The sequence below is a fragment of the Haemaphysalis longicornis genome, unplaced genomic scaffold, assembly GCF_048455015.1.
Source record: "Haemaphysalis longicornis isolate Haplotype H1 unplaced genomic scaffold, Haemaphysalis longicornis Haplotype H1 scaffold_6, whole genome shotgun sequence".
Taxonomy (NCBI): Eukaryota; Metazoa; Arthropoda; class Arachnida; order Ixodida; family Ixodidae; genus Haemaphysalis; species Haemaphysalis longicornis.
In genome coordinates, this window is record NW_027526407.1 from 57,489,928 (window position 1) to 57,508,234 (window position 18,307).

General features: G+C 49.5%; 1 protein-coding gene across 6 annotated transcripts in view; it reads left to right on the plus strand.

Annotated features, from left to right (window-relative positions):
• Positions 1 to 18,307, plus strand: part of LOC144142747 (uncharacterized) — a 140,361-nt gene that overhangs the window by 85,817 nt on the left and 36,237 nt on the right. For 5 of the 6 annotated variants that reach the window (XM_077674433.1, XM_077674436.1, XM_077674434.1 and 2 more), the window contains 3 exons: positions 2,375 to 2,693; positions 7,669 to 7,978; positions 11,298 to 11,576. In XM_077674433.1, coding sequence (XP_077530559.1) covers positions 2,375 to 2,693; positions 7,669 to 7,978; positions 11,298 to 11,576 — 908 coding nt within the window. The remainder of the gene's footprint in view (positions 1 to 2,374; positions 2,694 to 7,668; positions 7,979 to 11,297; positions 11,577 to 18,307) is intronic. The other variant, XM_077674438.1, reaches the window with a different exon arrangement.

The following is an 18,307-nucleotide window of genomic DNA, read 5'->3' on the forward strand; positions in this document are numbered from 1 at the left end:
TATTATTCGCTTCGTGACTATGCATGCGATCTAGCTAATATTACTGCGTGAAGGGAAGTCGACACCCGCAAGCGACTTCACGCAGGGCTCGAGTCATGCTTCCGTTGAGAAAAAAAAAAATGTCGCGCTATTTCCGTGGTCGTCCTCGTATTATCTTTGTGCACAGCAAGTTACACGGCAGTATTTGGGAATCTTTGACAACGATAAATGCCGACGTGCGCGTCGCTGTAACCCCGGGCTATCGTGTACACAGCGGTATCCAGAGATCCGGGAATCCCCCAACATGGCGGAAGCGCACGCGGTTCCCGCAAGAGGGCGCCAGTTTTTGCAACCCGCTTGGGCTTTTTGAAGCCCGAGCGGGTTGCTTGCGGACAAAAACGCTTATCCGCGAGCCGGTACAGGAAGAACTATGCGCAGGCTGCGGAAATGAGCCAGAAACCATGCGAAGTATTGTAACGGAGTGCAAAAGTATCCGTCCAGTCCTCAGTGATGGAGCCATCCAGCTTCCGGAAGCCCTTGGCTTTAAGATTAGCGGAAAAGTGAAGTGGACAGCAGTAGAGGTTAGTAAAAGGAGGTTAAAATGTTGCTGGGAAAAGACCAGAGAACAATCCGGGAAGACATGCGAACAAAGAAGTCAGACTAGCACAAAAATTTCGTAAAAGTATTTTCTTGTTATTTTGATATTATTTTTTATTTATTTTGTTTGTATTTTTTGACGAGGTGATTGTGGCTTTGCGACTTACGCCGCTGTGCAACGCCACCCCATTACAAATGGGAAGCCACTACGCATCTTCATCATCAGTTCTATATTTGTAGAGTAGAATCTCGATAAACGGAAACCGCTTAAACGGAATCGCCGCTTGAACAGAACTGTAGCTCGTAATTTGGTTGGTTTTGTATTCAGATAAAGTAAAAAAAAAAAAAACTTCTGGTAATCGGAACTAAAATTTCCGCCTCGCCGTGTAAACGGAACACGGAACTTCTTGTCAAACCCATGGCCATGCAATAGCATCAGCTTTTCGTAAATAGCATCTGCTTAGTTTTCGTTTTCTTTTTTGAATCCTTCTTGACCTCGTAAGCCTCGTCTCGTTAGTAGTCAGCCGTATTAGCCCGACGAATGCAACATCACAGTTGTTGTTCTAGTCGTTCGGTCTCGATTAAAGATGCCGAAATTACAGGGCTCAGCTCCTGCCGCCTCGTTCGTGCCATCGTGGTGCTTATTCGTGCTTCATTAATATGTTGCCGCCTTCTAGATTCGGGGGCTCGTAATCCCTCGCGATGTCGAGGCCTGTGGCGTGCACACCAAGCGCTTACGTTACAAAAGAAAGGACACCATTCTTGACTTCAAAAGCGGCTCTTTGATGCATTTTCACGAATTTTTAGGACACGGTGACTAATTTTAGCCATATATACTTTGTCAATGTTGTACCTAAGTCTCTTGCTTTCTGAAAAATTATCAGCTACATTCATCTTCCAGTGCTTAGAGTTCATGAAATGCCGTTAGGAGTGTGTACGCACATAAATTTGCACTTTTGTCGATCTATCTCAGTAAACGGAACGCCTTTTAAATGGAACTAATTTTTTCGGTCCCTTGAAGTCCCGTTTATCGAGAGTGTACTGCATAGGTGACCGGTAAGGAGCGCAAAGGCTCATGGTTACATTGTTTTCTCCCGCGGAGTGCCGCCACTTCCGGTACGGGAGCTCCCCTTGCTTTCCCGTACGCCGTCGGCTTTCACGCGCGTGTGTGCTTGTTTGTCCATTTCCACCAGGGGAAAAAAATTAGCAGTGGCTTAGCTCGGGTATGCCAGGATATACGTAGAGTAGGCTAAGGTTCAGCTGGTTATTCTTAGGTTTCCTGGTTGTCTACGATTAGCTGATTATCATGCTTACTGCTGCTAAAACTATTTCCAAATCAATCCAATCCAATCCAGTCCAATTTAATCCGATCCAAATCAATCCAATCCAATCCAGTACAGTCCAATTTAATCCAATCCAATTCAATCCAATCTAATCCAATCAAATTCAATCGCGGCGGCGGCTGCTCCTGCGCGCCGGCTGTGCACCGTGAGACGCCACTGCTCCTCGCGCATGCGCAGCACGGCTCTCCAGGAGCCACGAGAAACTGCTCAACCTCGGCCATTGCAGCTCACGCTACAAAAACGCTCATGCATCGGAAATTTCATAAACAACAATTGACCCTACTAGGGGTTTATCTGACAAGTAAGCACCCTGTGACAAATTAACAACGCACGCAAACAGGGGTCTGAAAGCCGCCGGCGTTCGGGAGGGCAGGAGAGATCTCGAACCGGAAGTCGCAGGCGTGCCCGTGAGCCTTTGCGCTTTTCACCGGTCCCCTATTGTGGGCGGCGCGCAGCCGTCGACTTGTTTCCCGAGTGGCCTCGGGAGGAGGAGCCGGTTGTTGAGGAACCGGTTATTCCTGTGGCAACCCCGAAGGGGGGACAAGACGACGACAGCCGGCGCATGCTGTTCATGGCGCTGGCCGTGCTTGCGCTGCTGCTGGTGGTCGTGGTGGTGGCGGTGCTGGTGATCACCAAACCGCTCGATGCCTTCGGCAACAGCTCGGTCATTCTCAACAGCCCCTGCTCGTCGCCCGGCTGCGTCCAGGCCAAGGCCGACTCTGACAGCAAGACTGACCACAACAGTCCTAACAAGGCGTGCTCGGACTTCTACTCGTGAGTGCGCTTCTCCTCCCGTTCTTAGAAGGGAAGTTCAACGCCCTTCCGCTGTGGCAAGAAGGGTGACCAGCGAAGCTGGTCGGAGTGCGAGAAACGGAAACGCGTTTGTTTGCAGTTTGCGATTGAGCATACTCCATAGCTGAAGTATTATCTGAACGGGACTTGACGAACATGGGACGTCCGTTTCTCAACCGCGTCGTATACGCACCTCACTAACTCTCCTACCCTAACCGTTTGAACTTGGCGGACAAAAGTCAGGTCGCAGTGTGCCGTGATACGTTCAAGTCGGTGGAGAGTAGTATAAACGGGGGATCTAACCAAACTCCTCCCATAGATGAACAGACGGACAAGCTTCACTGCGCAAGACGTAATGTTGGAAAGCCAGCTTACACAGACCAAGCTTACGCCGATCTGTTTTGTCCACTTCACCTGCTAACACAAATGCATTGCTGGGGAGACATTTTGCGAGGGCAATATTGCACTTATGATATGAAAATATTGCGGGGACCACGGTTCTGACGGCGACCTAGCTCGCACTCGAAGAGGCTGCAAGGCTAGCTCCACTGGACTCCGCCACGGAACGCCAACTGGCGTAGCGGGAACACACAAGACACAACAGAAAGGCCAAACCCGCGTTTATTGGGTGCTCCAATAACGTAGTTGGGCTCTTCGCTCTCGCTTACCAAGCCGACTGGCCAAGATCAGGAGAAAGGCGCGATGGGGGCAAACTAGCGTCACTAAATAAGTTACGCTTAAGAGTACCGCTACTTCCCGCACCCGGAAGCGTCTGGGGGCCATGTTACACCAATTGCAACTATAAATATAAATATAAAACCCGCAAACGTCAAATATAAAACCCGAAAAATAAATATAAAAACCAAAGATAAACCTCGAAAACAACCACTTCTAAGTATAACGTACTCTTTAGTACTAATGGTTCCTTCCCCGCAAGAAGACCCTGCGTGCAGGGGTGCACCCTTTACAGGCCGCTTGCTTCGTTGTACTGGCGTCACTTCCGTGACGGATATGACGTCAGCGAAATTTTGGTGTATCCGGGAATAAAACACTTTCGTGCTAAAAAATCAAAGTGCGGCTTAGCTTTGCGAACCCCGGATATGCAAAACAAAAGCTTGGATTAGTCTGGTTGAGTTTCGGTTTCACTTGGTTGACATTTTGTTTGTTGCACCGTTCGTCGAAAGCCTGCCTGCCTTCGAAGATTGTGGTCCTGCTTCCTGCGTTTTACAAGCCTAACGGCTCGCCCTTCCTCAGTCTTGATTGATTATTAGCTGTTTAATGCGCTGACACTACGAGGGGATGAGGCGCGCTGTAGTGGAGGGCTCCGGATTAATTTTGACCACCTGGGGTTCTTTAACGTGCGCCGAAATCTGGAACACACGGGCGTTTTCAATTTTCGCCACCGTCAGAAAAGCGGTCGCCGCGGTCCTTTCCGCGGTCTCCGACAAGTATTAAGAGACAGACACACGAATGACTAATGGAAAAGCACGAGTGCTGCCACTGGGCGGCCGACCCAGCGGCGGCGCATGCGTGTACAGCCAGCAGCTGCAGGGCAGTGAGGAAACAGCGGGGTAGGTCAGATGAGTGGCCGCTCGCACCGGAGCCGCCGCGGTTCAATTGAGCAGGGGCGGTATTCTCGTCACTGTCCCTTTTGAAAACGTCCCTTTTACGTCTGTTCCACGTGACGTACTTCCGGTTAAACAGTGAGAGTTGGCAGTAGGTTTGCCGCGCTTGCGTTACGTCACTTCCGGTTGCTTGCTTTTAGCCAATCAGGGCTTGTCAAAAGGGACACTTCTCAAAGGGACGCAAAAGGGACAGAACTCGAGAATACCGCCCCAGACTGACTGAAAACGGGGCCTTGTGCGCAGCGCCGAAAGCGAGCTCGGCGAGTCACGTGATGCGCTGCAAGGTGTGTGTCGCCACTGAGGTCAAATGAAGGTCAACTTGCGCACCGACGGAGAGACCGCTGGACGAGACCTTTAAAGCTTCGCTTTAAAAAATTAATTCAGCAGTTTACTGGCTTAACGTCGCGAACGCCGATGTTGACAGCGAAGCTGGCTGGCGTTCCCTTATCGCAAGGCTAAGCTGCTATAGTGCCTAGAATGCCAGTATATTCTAGGCACTATAAAGCTGCGTAGAACTTCCGAAAGTCAGCCGACCGATTCCCGTCCGCGCCAACTCATTTCTGCCGGGTCGCACTCCTCGCGCCATCTACTGGAACTTTTCGTTACCGAGAACTTAGAAAACTGCCACGAGGGGGCGCCAGGAAAGCTTTTTGTTTTTGACGGCGTGTTTATTTCAATCGAAGAAATCAAGCAGCCATGTTTATTGAATTAAAAAGAACAATGCAAGCATCACTTGTGTATTGGTGTCTCGCCTCAAATACACTTAATGTTTCCTCTTCTCAAGAATGTTGACCAGTATAAACTCTGCCACCACATTTAGTAGTTTCGAAATGCTTAGCCGATATAAGCTTCTCGTTCAAGCATTCTTTTAGCTTTCTTTATGAGTGCTTGGCGCTTACTGTCTTCATAGCTAGGCTGTACAGTGTTCACATCGCTGCGACAGTGCTACCACATTTTGTCATATGAAAGCCTCGAACGCGCAGCTTCGCTGTTAAGCGGCTAACTGCCCACGAACGCGGCACAAGGAGACCATGTTTCTCTCTAGTATATATTAGTATATGAAACTGGGAGAAACAAATTATGGCTGACAGTACTCATAGTACCCGGTGTTTACTAATCTACTAATGACAATCGTGATATTGCCCTCGATCGAGTGTTTCAGCACAGCTCGCCCTGTACTTCAGGAGAATTCCTGCCATTTGCTTTTGCAGTAACATTTTTTTTTGTTTTCCCCTCGGCCGTGCAAATGTGTGGGTAAATTATATAGACGTCTCTGATCTTTAGCGCACGTAGTGAGCGTCGTTTCTTAGCCCAAGCATCGTTCTGGAACGCTGTTTAAGTTCCCGGGAAGTTATTCACGTGTTTGGGAGAAGGGGCCCCTCAGCAAGCTCAGACTTTTTGGCCACCGCCTGGTAGAAGTATTGAAGATGTTTGATCAAACACGCAAAGGGACCGTCGGCAGCATCAACACAAATAATACCGAAACGGCTGCCACTGTATAGACAAAGCAAATGAGAACACATTTAAATACGTGTATGATTTGAACCCGGGTAGCAAGTGCAAGAGGAAAGTGCGTTAAGGTACGTCTTCACTTGCGGCAATAAGGGTGCGCCGCAAAACGCTCTTTCGCGGCAAGATTTCTATAGCCCCGTTTACATTGACCCGACGAGGGCGCGTTGAGTCGAAATAAACAGGTTTTTTGGACTTCACACCCCCATGTATAAGCGGACGGGGCTGGTCAGAGAGCCGTCGCGGCGAGTCCAGTCAACTCGGAGGCAGGGGGTGGGTTAGCTCGCTGGTCGGGCTGAGTCGGCGGGCCGCGGGGAGCAGATTACCGTATCTGCGCGGTTCTAACGCGCCCCCCATCGTAACGCGCGGGTAAGTTCGCGGAGGAAAATTCGAAAAAAAAAAAAAATGTGACACTGACGGTACTGCGCAGATGGAAAAGACATGACACCATGTACCTGGAAGAGGGTGATTTTATTTGGCATGCAGCTCTGGAAGCCAAAAATGAATTGTGCTTCACAAGGGTGCTTATCCAGCTGCTGCTGGAAATAAAGTTATCGCGGGGAACACTAAAGCTGCTTGCGATTTCAAGTGCCTTGATCTTCATAATTCTAAGCGTTAGGGGCTAAGCGTTAGGGGCTAAGCAGAAACACAAAAAATGTGCAACAGCTGATCAGGGTATGCGGCATGCCATTGAGGAAACAGTGCGCCGAAATTCACTCATGTGGTGTTGACGGATTGTTTTTATTGGATTGAGTTGGATTTTGCGGGTACTTCGTGTCCGTTGCGCATGGCAATGCTGCTGGCCGCTTTAAAGCCTATTTCGGGTTTGAGCCCGATTTTAACGCGCACACAAATATTAAGCTACCCTTTAGCAAAAGAGGGTGCGCGTTACAATCGTGAAAATACGGTAGCCCCTTTTCCGGGAACCCCGCCGCTCCCATCACCTCGATTCTTTGGACGGGGTTCATATAACACGGACGCGTCGAGGTAAGCTGAACCCGCCACTCAACTCAACTGGCACCCGTCGCGTCCATGTACACGGGGCTTATGCCGCGCAAGGATGGGACTGTGCCCCATTTTTCGCGGCGCGCCCCTTTGCGCCGAACACAACCAGTCAACCAGAGTGCCGGGGTCACGTGAGCTGCTAGCTGACCCGAGCACCCGCCAAGGACCCGAGCACAACCCGAGACGGTTGTGGTCAGAGCAGAAGAGCAGGAAGAGCGACTAAAAAACGCGGGGACCCTCCCGTGCTCCCCCGTCAGAGAGGACAAGGACCGGTTCCGAACCCTCCACCGCCGCCGCTTTTGCTCGCGCGAACTACCGTGCGGCCTTCAAAAAGAGGAGGTGGTTGTGAGCGCGCGCTTATTTCCACAAGTGAGGGCGTACCTTCAGACACAGCTCTACCCCGGCACCACGGCAGAATGACACAAGAATTAGCCTGAAGCGTGCCCCGTCAAAGTGCACGTGACGGCACCTGCGTAGAACAGACGCACGCAGAAAAGAGCTCTCACTGTGTGGAAGACGCCGCGTGAATGGCGGCTGGTCTGTCTGTGGGAGTGATTCGCGTCAAGACACGAAAGTGAGGAAAGAGATGCAAACAAGGTTTAGCAGTAATGAAGCCTCAGATAACTGCTAGGTTATCGCCTTTTAATTTACCGAATAAAATGTTCAGCGCATGCGTCGTTCTGTCAGGCTGGTTAGGTGTCCGAGATGTTGCTGGCGTGCCCGGAGACGAGGTCTCACCAGGCGAACGGCCTTTCTTGCCCACCTCCTGATGGACTTTTTCTTTTTTGTCGTCAAGTAAACTGACTGCATTTTCGCAGCTACTCGTGCGACGGCTACGCCACGCAAGGACAGTCGGTGTCCCTGTACGAGAAGTACAACCAGGACCTCATGAACGCCATGAACCTCACCTTGTTCACCATCGAACCGGGTGAGGTGGGATCGAGCCCGTATCGCAACCTCATCCTCTTCTACCGGTCCTGCATTGACTTCCACGTGCAACCGACGCCCGTCGACGAGCGGGCCCGAAAGACCCTCCACCTCCTGGACCTAAGCTTCACCGAGTGGCTGGAGCGCAACGTCGACTCCGTCTACTTCTTCAACTTCATCATACGCCTCTCTCTTTCTGAGGTGAGGGAGGTGCACGGGGTGACGCGACGTACTTACGCCTGCAGGTTAGAGAGAAAACTGCAGGCGAGGAATAAACGATGGGCTGCGAACAAGCCATGGAGGAAAGAAAAGCTGAGGAGACGCCCTGACGTTACCTTTACTGAAAGGAGCCATGAAGAGAAAATGCAACTTCGTTTAATTTGAAAGAACTAGGATTCAGTATCTCACTCAGCTCCATTACAGCCACAAAAGTTGTTTTTTTAACGAAAAAAAAGCAAGAAGTATTTAAAAACTTTCAAATTTTGCGTCGCAGTGACGTGTTACGAGCAAGAATGACGTCATACGGGCCAACAATAAAACATAATTTTCACTGCGTTAACTGCACGTTAGCATTCAAGTGATGCGGTCAAATGGAACTAGAGGCCCCATTACAGACGTCCAGTCATGTGTCGTCGCGTCAGTTAGGCGGCCGCCAATCGCACAAACAAGGTTCCGTGACGTCATAGAAAAGTTGCGGGAAATCGGCTAGGGGGTCGCGACTGCTTCACACGTTTTCTTCAATATCTCCGTTACTTGTTCGAAGATTGCGGTGATATTGGTATCATTGTTATCGGGACTAAGCAGTCTTTCGAATAAACCCAACTTGTATTTTGTCTTCATGGCTCCTTGAAGCGAGAAACGCCTCAGGCTGCCCCCCTTCTTGCTTGTATTCTGCGCACGCATCCGCCTTTGTTCGCGCCACAGTCGCAGTTTCTGTGATAGTGAGCGCTTATGTTTGTCGTCTTTCTGTTGTGCTTGTTGAGTCGCGCTTCAGTGTTTTACCAAATACGCACCAACTTGCCCAACAGGGTGTTCTACAAAATACATGCTTACCTGCCGAGTGAGGCTTCAAAGTTTCATGCCTGAACGGTGGCGAAAATGGTGGTTTTTCTAACTCTCAAAATAATTGAGCAACACATATCTTTGAGGCGCCGAAGCTTTGGCTGGAAGGGTGATGTCGCGCTTGCTCCCTCCTGGAGGCACAGTACTGGAGGGACCGAGGGACAGAGAAGTGAGCTGCGTGATCACGGTCCCTCTGCTGGCCAGTGGTGGAGGGTATTTTGGCCATTTTCCCGATCGCGAATCCCAGCAAGACGCGTACTGAAATACTGGCTGCGCATCGTGAAAACCTTAGCTAGCAAGGGGGTCAAAGCTTGAAACTTTAGCGAGCAGGGTTTCTGACGCTGAGAGGAAGTGGATGATGGTGATAGCTTAGGAGGGTGGCCATCATCGGCAACATCGTGTTAAGTAGAAGTGTTAGTTACGGTCTTACCGGCCAAGGTCATCCCAAGAAGCCTCCTGGAGATCAGTGTTGACTTGGCACGCGCGCGGGTGGGGGCGTGTTTTGCTGGGAACTGGCGACCGGGCTTTGTCATCATATTTTGTGAAGGCCGTCGTGAGCGTTGAAAACAGCGGTGGAGACAGCGGCAGTGCCATACAATTTGCTGCGCCCGCAGCGTGTTCGTGCTCACGCGTGTGGTGTTCGGACGCTTAGCGAGCGATAAATCACCACCCAACGCCGCTTGTATAACGTTACCTGACCCGTTAGACGAAAATGACGAAACCGCCACTTTCCTGTTGCCTCCTCCTGCCCACAGAGTTTCGTACAATGAAACTATATGCTCGTGCCCTTCCCACGTTCTAGCACCGCTTTGCGGAAGCTATCAGAATCAATTTACAGGGTTTGTCCAGTGTTTGCGAGGGGGCGCTCGTAAGTATCCATGTTCCGCCGTACAGGGTGGGTGAATGGTGCCGTGCCGCCGCTATTGGGTCAAAGTGCTCAACGAATTGTAGTTTTCGTTTTCCACAGGGCGCAACAACGCGAAATAGATAATTCAAACTTCGCGAGTAAACCACGTTGCGACGAAGATTATGGCGCGGTCTTGCTACAGTGCTACAGCGCGGTCTCGCTGTGGCGGCGAGCGAGGGACCCGAAAACCCGAAATGCGGATCCCGGAAATCAAGGAACCTCACGTTCTCCCGCTTGATAGCACCGCTTTGCGGAAGCTATCAGAATCAATTTACAGGGTTTGTCCAGTTTTTGCGAGGTGGCACTCATACGCGTCCATGTTTACTCCGAGTCTTCCTGTCAAGCTAAAGCGGTGACGTAGGGCGGGACGCCCTCTTCCGCGCGCCACACCACGGATGAGCGGCCGAACTAGTTTTCCGTCGTCCGTACTCGGGGCCTCCGCAATCGGCTGCCGGCGGCGCAACGGCGCGCCGCCGGCAGCCAGACGCGGATGCCACGCCGTACTGTTCCTATTGGACGGCGGGTGATGCGACAAGAAATATACGGGTGGCGTCATAGAGTTTCATATAATAACTAAAGAGGAATCTGGCGCTGCGATCGGATCCGCCGCCGTGGGCGTGATGGGCAGTTCTGGATTTGGATTGGCACTCGATGACTTGCGGAAGTTGTTATGGACGGAAGCATGTAGCTAGTTTAGTTTTCATTTTGGACACGCATGAACGCATTTGCCTATGTTGGAAGAATCGTCCAAAAATAACGTTTCTCCTTGATGTGAATGGCGCACGCGCACTGACGCTGCCCTGAGTGGAAATGTTTTATAACCGGAGTTGCTAGTTCTTTGCCGGCTCAGCGAGCACGAAAACACAAATGACGTTGCTGTATGCGGCGAAGTTGCCTGTGAATTAGGAGTTGCGGCGATACTTGCTCGGCAGAGCAATGTATTTTCGAAGCTGACGATGGTTGCGAACGCTACCTGGGATATGCAGAGCGAAGCGGACGATGCGGATTCACGCTGCTTCTACGGCAGGAAAGAGCCAAATGACGTAGCAGGCGATCGGAAAATGTGCAAGCAGGTGAGGAAACAAATTTAACGTTTATTGGCAACAATGAACCGTGGGAATATTTTCGATTGGTATCAGCTGTTATGCAAGTATATCTGATCATCGTAAACTTGGGACGGAAGAGGTTTTCTGATCGTCTGCTACACGATTTGGCTCCTTCATACCGTGAATCCCAAACGTGCGTTTCGCTCTGCATGCCCCAGGTGGCGCTGTCGTTCCAAGAACAACTTGCGCTGACTCGCACGTCCAAATCGGCCGCCATTTTCTCATAGGCGAAAATCGTTTTTATTTTCAGAATAAAGAGGTAAATACCGTCGTTGTTCCCGGTGTCAAACAAAATACACCACAATATGCGACCTTTTTGGGAGGTGTGAGCGCGAACTGAGCGGCGTTTCACAGATGAAAAATTTTAAAAAATGTTTCAATTATCGTCGCAGTATACCGTGTATACAAAAGGGTCCTAATCCGAGCCCGGTCTTCCACCTCGTAGGGTATTAACACGATCTTCAAGCTGAGCGTGGTGAAGAAGAACCGCGAGTCCCGCGTCGTGCTAGAGGTGGGCGAATCCATCCAGGAAAAGCTCGATCCCGACATAAAGGAAGAGGACAGCCGCTGGCGTGTATACATGAGGGACGCCGTGCTCGGTTTCGGAGTGTCCAAGGTGTCGGCCGCTGTCACCAACCGCACCCTCTACTGGGACAACATCGTGCGCAACCTGTCGGCAGAAGCTAAGAAGGGACAAGTCAGAGACACCGTAGTCGGATACCTGGCAAGTACAACCGCTGTGCGGCTGTCTTGAGTCGCCACTTCCGTAGTGCGATGTTGGAGCCAGCGCTGTCACTGGCGTCGGTGGTGACTATGATAAAATAATTACAACAGCGCCCGAAAATGTAACGTGCGTTGCCTAAAAGAGTCATAAAGGCAAGTTTGGTTCACTCAAAAGATTCCCTTGTTAGAATAACACTGACACAACTGATAACGCAAAGTTCACTTAAACAAGCTATGTAATCTGGAAAAATTGGCTATGCGACCCGCGTGCTCATTTCCCGCAGTAGAACCAATGTCGTATTATGGTCATTGGCTGAGGGCCGGCAAAATCAAACGCAAGTTAGCCGGGGCTTATAAGCTTGCAGAACGAGCTATTGTCCCTTAAATTTAATGCATATTCTCTTTGTAGCAGTAAGAATGGTGGGGTAAGCAGTGGAAGTTACGAACGCGAACGTAAACATACAAGCAGTAGTGCTTACTGCGGGCGCTGCGCCGGTTATAGCTGCACAGCCGTCCGGCGCGTTGAGCTTCTTACACAGGCCAACTGGCATAGCCGACATTGTCTTCTGTGACTCTGTCGAGCATACCCAATGTTTCACGAAACGATTACTATCAACGGTGACGAAAATAAGCTAGGTACCAATCCGGTCAAAAACAAAGCCAGTGGTGGCAGCGTTTTCGCCGACTGAATGAACTTTATTGAAGTAAATCTGTAAGTCAGGGCTGACGAGTGCGGCCTCCCATGATTCACGTGAAGTCAGTGGCGAGTCCTTTTGGTGTTCGCCCACGTGGCATGGAAGAGGGTAGCAGTCTCTCCGCATAGCCTGCAGTTTTCTGTGTAGTCGGGGTGCCGTTGCTGGAAAATCTTCGCCCAGCGAGATTTATGTATGAAGGCATTCGTTTGAATCTTACGTACTATCTTGATCACAGTTAGGGTGAACACGGGAGCGCGTGTCGTTCCGTGCGCGGGAGCCGCCTGTCGGCGTTCCGGGTAACTTCGCACGCGCGTCACATAGCCTCGTTGCAAACGAACTGCGCATGCGTGCGAAGTTACCCGGAACGCCGACAGGCGGCTCCCGCGCACGGAACGACACGCGCTCCCGTGTTCACCCTAACTGTGATCAAGATAGTACCATCGGGGCTTCAGTTGCTGTTAGTTCGCGAAGCGGTGTTGGATATGTAGCCCGCTCTATCCTGGCTTTTTGTAGGTATTCACCGTACGTAGTGGTGGTAGGGTATCGTAAGGCGTCAGTCACAGGGTGGTGGGGATTGAAATCGCCTGTTCGCCGCCTCGTTACCCGGCAGTCCCTCGTGTCCGGGGGTCCACGTAATGTTGCGAGCTTTCTCGAGGGATTCCAGAAGTACCTTTCGAAGTGCATTTAGTATTCTTCCTGCCGCTAGCATTCGCACGGCCTCTTGCGAATCGGTGACGATGTTGAGACCAGGGCCGTTTCGTTCACCCCAGCAAACCACGAGAAGGAGGGCTCCGGTCTCCGCGTGCTTTGTGGTGGTGTTTCGCATGGTGATGCAGTCTGTGATGTCCCTTTCACCGGTAGTCACCACTAAGGCCGTGTTTTCTGCATCATACTTCGCTGCATCGACGTACACCGTATTATCGTGATGTTCGAATTTTCTTTTGACCCTGGCCTTTCTTTTTTCAACGTTTATATTAGGATGCATGTTTTTGGGAAGGGGCAGCGCCTTGATGCGGGATCGTTGTGTAGGGTTTAGGTCTGTTCCTGCTCTTGGCGTATGCGATCGGGTGGATCGCCTACTTGCCAGTTGCCATAAGATCGCCCTCCCCGTGCGGGACTTTTCTAGACATATTCGTCGTGCTTGAAGGGTGGCGTGTTTTATCTCCTCCATGGTGTTCGTTAGCCTCAGGTCTCATTGGAGGTGAACTGGGGTAGGCTGAGCGCAGCTTTGAACGCTGTGCGTATTATGGCGTTGGTGTGCTCCTCGTCCGACTTTGTGAGATTTTGAAACGGTGGACTGTAGCCGATACGAGGGATAATCACTGTTTGTACTATTCGGACGGTGTCTTCTTCCCTCTTTCCAATTCCGGTTGTTTGTTAGCCGCTTGGTTTTATGCGTGCCAGTTGGGAGGATTTAGCCCGCAGTTGCGTTATGGGGGTGTCCGCTCGAGCATTTCCTTGCAGGTGCATCCCAAGTATTATAATTTGCCTCCTCTCGTGTATGGGCGCTGTTCCTATGTATAGTTGTACTGGAGTGTTTCTGGACACTTCTGTGGTGCAGTGGATCCGAAGGAATTCTGACTTTGCTGGAGCGCATTTTAGGCCGTTCTCCAAGGCAAGCTTAGCTATCCAATTCGCTGCATTTTGAAGATTTTGCGACTTTTCTTGTATGGAGCCTAGGTTTGCCCATAGTGTAATGTCGTCTGCGTAGATCACGCATCTGACATTTGGGAGCTGCAGCTGTTTGGCGATTTTAATCATGGTAGCCCGCCGCGGTGGCTCAGTGGCTAAGGCGTTGCGCTGCTGAGCACGAGGTCGCGGGTTCGATTCCCGGCCGCGGCGGCCGCTTTTCTGATGGAGGCGAAAAGCAAAAACGCGCGTGTGTACGAGATTTCGGCGCACGTTAGTTAAAGATCCCCAGGTGGTCAAAATTAATCCGGAGCCCTCCACTACGGCGCGCCTCATCGCCTGCGTTGCGTCGGCGCGTTAAACCCTATAATAAATCAATCAATCAATCATTTAATCATGGTGATGTTGAATAGGAGGAGGGAGATGTTCTGATGTTCTGTTTTCCTTGGTAACAGAACAGCGACGATCAGCCTGGGGGAACTTCGAACAGATCCGTTCCAGCGGGGAAACATCGGTGCCCCACAGGGATCTATCATCTCTCCCCTCCTAATCAACGGCAGCGGTCCTCAGCAGTAACGTAGCGCCATCTAGGAGGAGTGAAAGTAAACAAGGCATTTCGCCGTTCGCAGCAGCCCTAGTCAGCATACTAACCTTCGCTTAAGTACCTGCCCTGGATACGTCATCGCAGACGACACGAAACACACGGGAGAGAAAACATTTCGGCTTAAATTTAATTTCCCGATGAATAAAGCATCGTTTGCTGCCGGTCAAGCGCTGGCGGCACTATAAAACAAAATCTTTTGAAAGAAACTTGTATTTTATCTGCACGGCACCTTTAAAAGGGCTGTGTAGGCAATACATGACTGTTAATTAGAAAGAAGTAGCCTCAAGTCCCGAAAGGCGTATTTTTAACCGAAAAAGGTTAGGAAAGAGAGGAAAATATTTCAAGCTTCTTGGTGTACGCAGTGATTTTATCAATGTGTCAACGCACGTTATCATTGAAGTGATACGATCAAATTGAACTGGAGGCAGCACAACAATCGCAGCCCTGTTTTTTGGCAGTGGCTTCGGTCGCCGACCGCCGATCACTTGAACTCCCCGTGACGTCATGCGGACGAGGCTAGAGAATGTCTGCTGAGCCGCAACTACTTTATCGCTTTCCCTGGATACCTAGCTTAGTTTTTAGAGGCCTGCGTTAAAATTAGATCATTATTGTGGGGACAACGAAGTCTTTTGAATGAGCCGAACGTGTCATAGCCCCTTTAATTTCGCAAGGGGTCTACGGTGTACAAAGAGCCACAACACCAATCGCTTTGCATATTATTTTGTTTGACATATAAAACGTTAGGAAAGCGCATTACTAGAAGCATTCGTCAAATTCCGGAAATGTTTCCGTAGTTCAGGCGACATTGGAAGAAAATCACAAAGGAAAAAAAGTACTATGTTTAGGAACGCAAGCGAGTGTTTTTTTTTTCTTGCTTCAATTGACCTCTTAAATACCACGTATGATTCCGCAAAGTTTGGCGTAAATATTTTCGCTTTGTTACTGTCTTTTTCTTAGCCATTTTCTGGTGGCATCTCTTTCGCTGTGCGTACTTTGCGCAAAGTTCCTTCCAGCTGGTCGCTAATCACTGATTTTGTAGCACCACTCTGCATCGGCTCTACTGGTATCCCATACGCTGTAGAGGAAAATCTACAGATAAGTGTCTATAGATAAAAATAGCAATGTGTTCCCGAAAAACCAAACCCCCTTCAGATAAACCGGCAAGAACATCGAAATATAACAGTTGGGGAAACGTGCATTTTAACTCTGCGTTGGCTCCACTGGTATCCGATACGCTGTAGAGAAAAAAATTATAGATAAGTGTCTATAAATAAAAATAGTGTGTTCGCGAAAAACCAAACCACCTTCAGATGAGCAGACAAGTGCATTGAAATATAACAGCTGGTGAAGCGTGTATTGTAACTCTGCATTGGCTTCACTGGTATCCGATACGCTGTAGGGGAAAATAGGTAGATAATTGCCTATAGATAAAAATAACAATGTGTTCGCAAAAACAAACCACCTGCAGATGAACCGGCTACAGCATTGATATATAACAGCAGTTGAAGCGTGTATTATAACTCTGCATTGGCTCAACTGGTATCCGATACGCTGTAAAGGAAAATCTATAGATTAGCTTCTATAGATAAAAATAACAATGTGTTTGCCAAAAACCAGATCAACTTCAGATGAACCGGCAAGAGTGCTGAAATTTAAACGCAGGTGAAGCGTCTATTTTACCTCTGCATTGGCTCCACTGGTATCGGATACGCTGTAAAGGGAAATCTATAATGGGTGTCTATAGATAAAAATAACAATGTGTTCGCTGGGTGTCGATAGATAGATAGATAAAAATAACAATGTCTTCGCGAAAAACCAAACCACCTTCAGATGAACTGGCAAGAGCATTGAAATGTAACAGCACGGGAAGCGTGTATTGTAACTGTGCATTGGCTCCCCTGGTATCGAATACGCTGTGGAGGAAATTTATAGATAAGTGTCTATAGATAAAAATAGCAATGTGTTCACGAAAAACCATACCACCTTCAGACGAACCGGTAAGAACATTGAAATACAACAGCAGGTGAAGCGTCTATTGTAACGCGTGCAAAATCTCACGTCCCCTTCCCCGATCTAATCTGTATTACATGACGAGCGGATTGCACTTAAGCGGGCCATGAAGACAAGTGAAATGCAAGTTTGACCCACCGCAGTGGCTCAGTGGCTAAGGCGTTCTGCTGCTGAGCACGAGGACGCGGGTTCGATTCCCTGCCGCGGCGGCCGCTTTTCTGATGAAGTCGAAAAGCAAAAACTCCCGTGTGTTCGAGATTTCAGCGCACATCAAAGATCCCCAGGCGGTCAAAATTAATCCAGAGCCCTCCACTACGGCGCGCCTCATCGCCTGTGAAGCGTCGGCGCGTGAAACCCCTCAATCAAATCAAAATCAATCAATAAATGCAAGTTTGCTGTATTCGAACGATTTTGTGCTTTGTTGTACCCGCAGCGTTTGCCCGGGAGCAGACGATGCTTTATTCACTGGGAAATAAAACGATTTAAGCCAAAGTTTGAATTCTCCCGCTGCATCGTATGCTTCGTGACGTTAACACTGTATTTGGTTAGGTATCTAAAACGAAAGCCACCATGTTGACTGATGCTGTCACTATCAGCAAAACGCGATCTTGGTTACCCTCAGCCTTTCCAGATGGCGCAGCAATACCACTCAGGACTAAGGTCCCTAATTTTAGGGGCCTTAACTGAGGACCGCTGTTCACATTGGGTTTGCTTCTGACCGGACTTGTTGCCGTATTTTGGTTACGGGGAACGACATCGGGCATGACTCGACAGACAGGGTCGCGTGAGAGGCATTGCGGCTTATTCCAGTTGGCCAGTGTCGTCTCGAGAAGCGGAACGCGCCTGAGGACTGTTAGGCCTTGTCGGCCGTCAGAGTGCGCCGTACTTCGGTTTACCTCTCTAAAACGTCGTTAGAGATGTACAGGGCTGAGAAACTGGACATCAGAAAGGAAAATTTCTGAAATAATTCCAAGGACAGTGCTTTGTTTTGTGAGGCCAGAGCATGTTGCTTGCGTGCTAAGAGCTTTGCGGGGAAGTATACACAAAATGACGGGGTATGCGTGGTCTGCGGGAAAAAAACAAACTCTGCGGCACATATGGTTTGAATGCGAGGGTATCCATCCAAATGTATACATGAGGGAAATATTCGGCTTCCAGAAGACCTGGGAATTAAGGGTAGCGCAGAGGGAGTTAACTTCGAAGAGCAGATTAGAATGCTGGTGGGCGAAAAGCAGAGGGGGCAATATTGCCTATAGGACAGCTACCACATGTAACGGAAAAAATAAGTATTCTGTGCCTAATAGGTTTTTTGTGCCTGCCCTAAGAGCAGCGCTAGTACTAAACGAAGAGTGTAAACCATAGGTATATTAGTTTTTTTGGTAAGATGACACGTCATCACCTGGCTATACAAAGGGGATACCACAATCATCATCATCACCACCACTACCACCTGTTCGTATTTTTCATAGTTTACCCCACCATCCGTATTGCATATAAAAAGAATATGCACCAAACTCAAGCGCAAATAGCTTGTTCTACAATCAGATAACCCGTTCGACTTGCATGGGGCCTCAGCCGATCGCAACAAGCAGCCCACAGCAAGAAGCAGCCATAAGTTATTGACGGAAAGTAGCTTGTGGGTCGCATGCCTATTCTCGGTTTTTCTTAATGTATAACTTATATAGGTGAATTTTGCGTTAAAAGGCGTCTATGTGTTATTGTAACAAGACAACCTTCCAGATGAACCAAACTTCCATTTTGTTTTCATGGCTGCCGATTCCGCGGATAGAGATA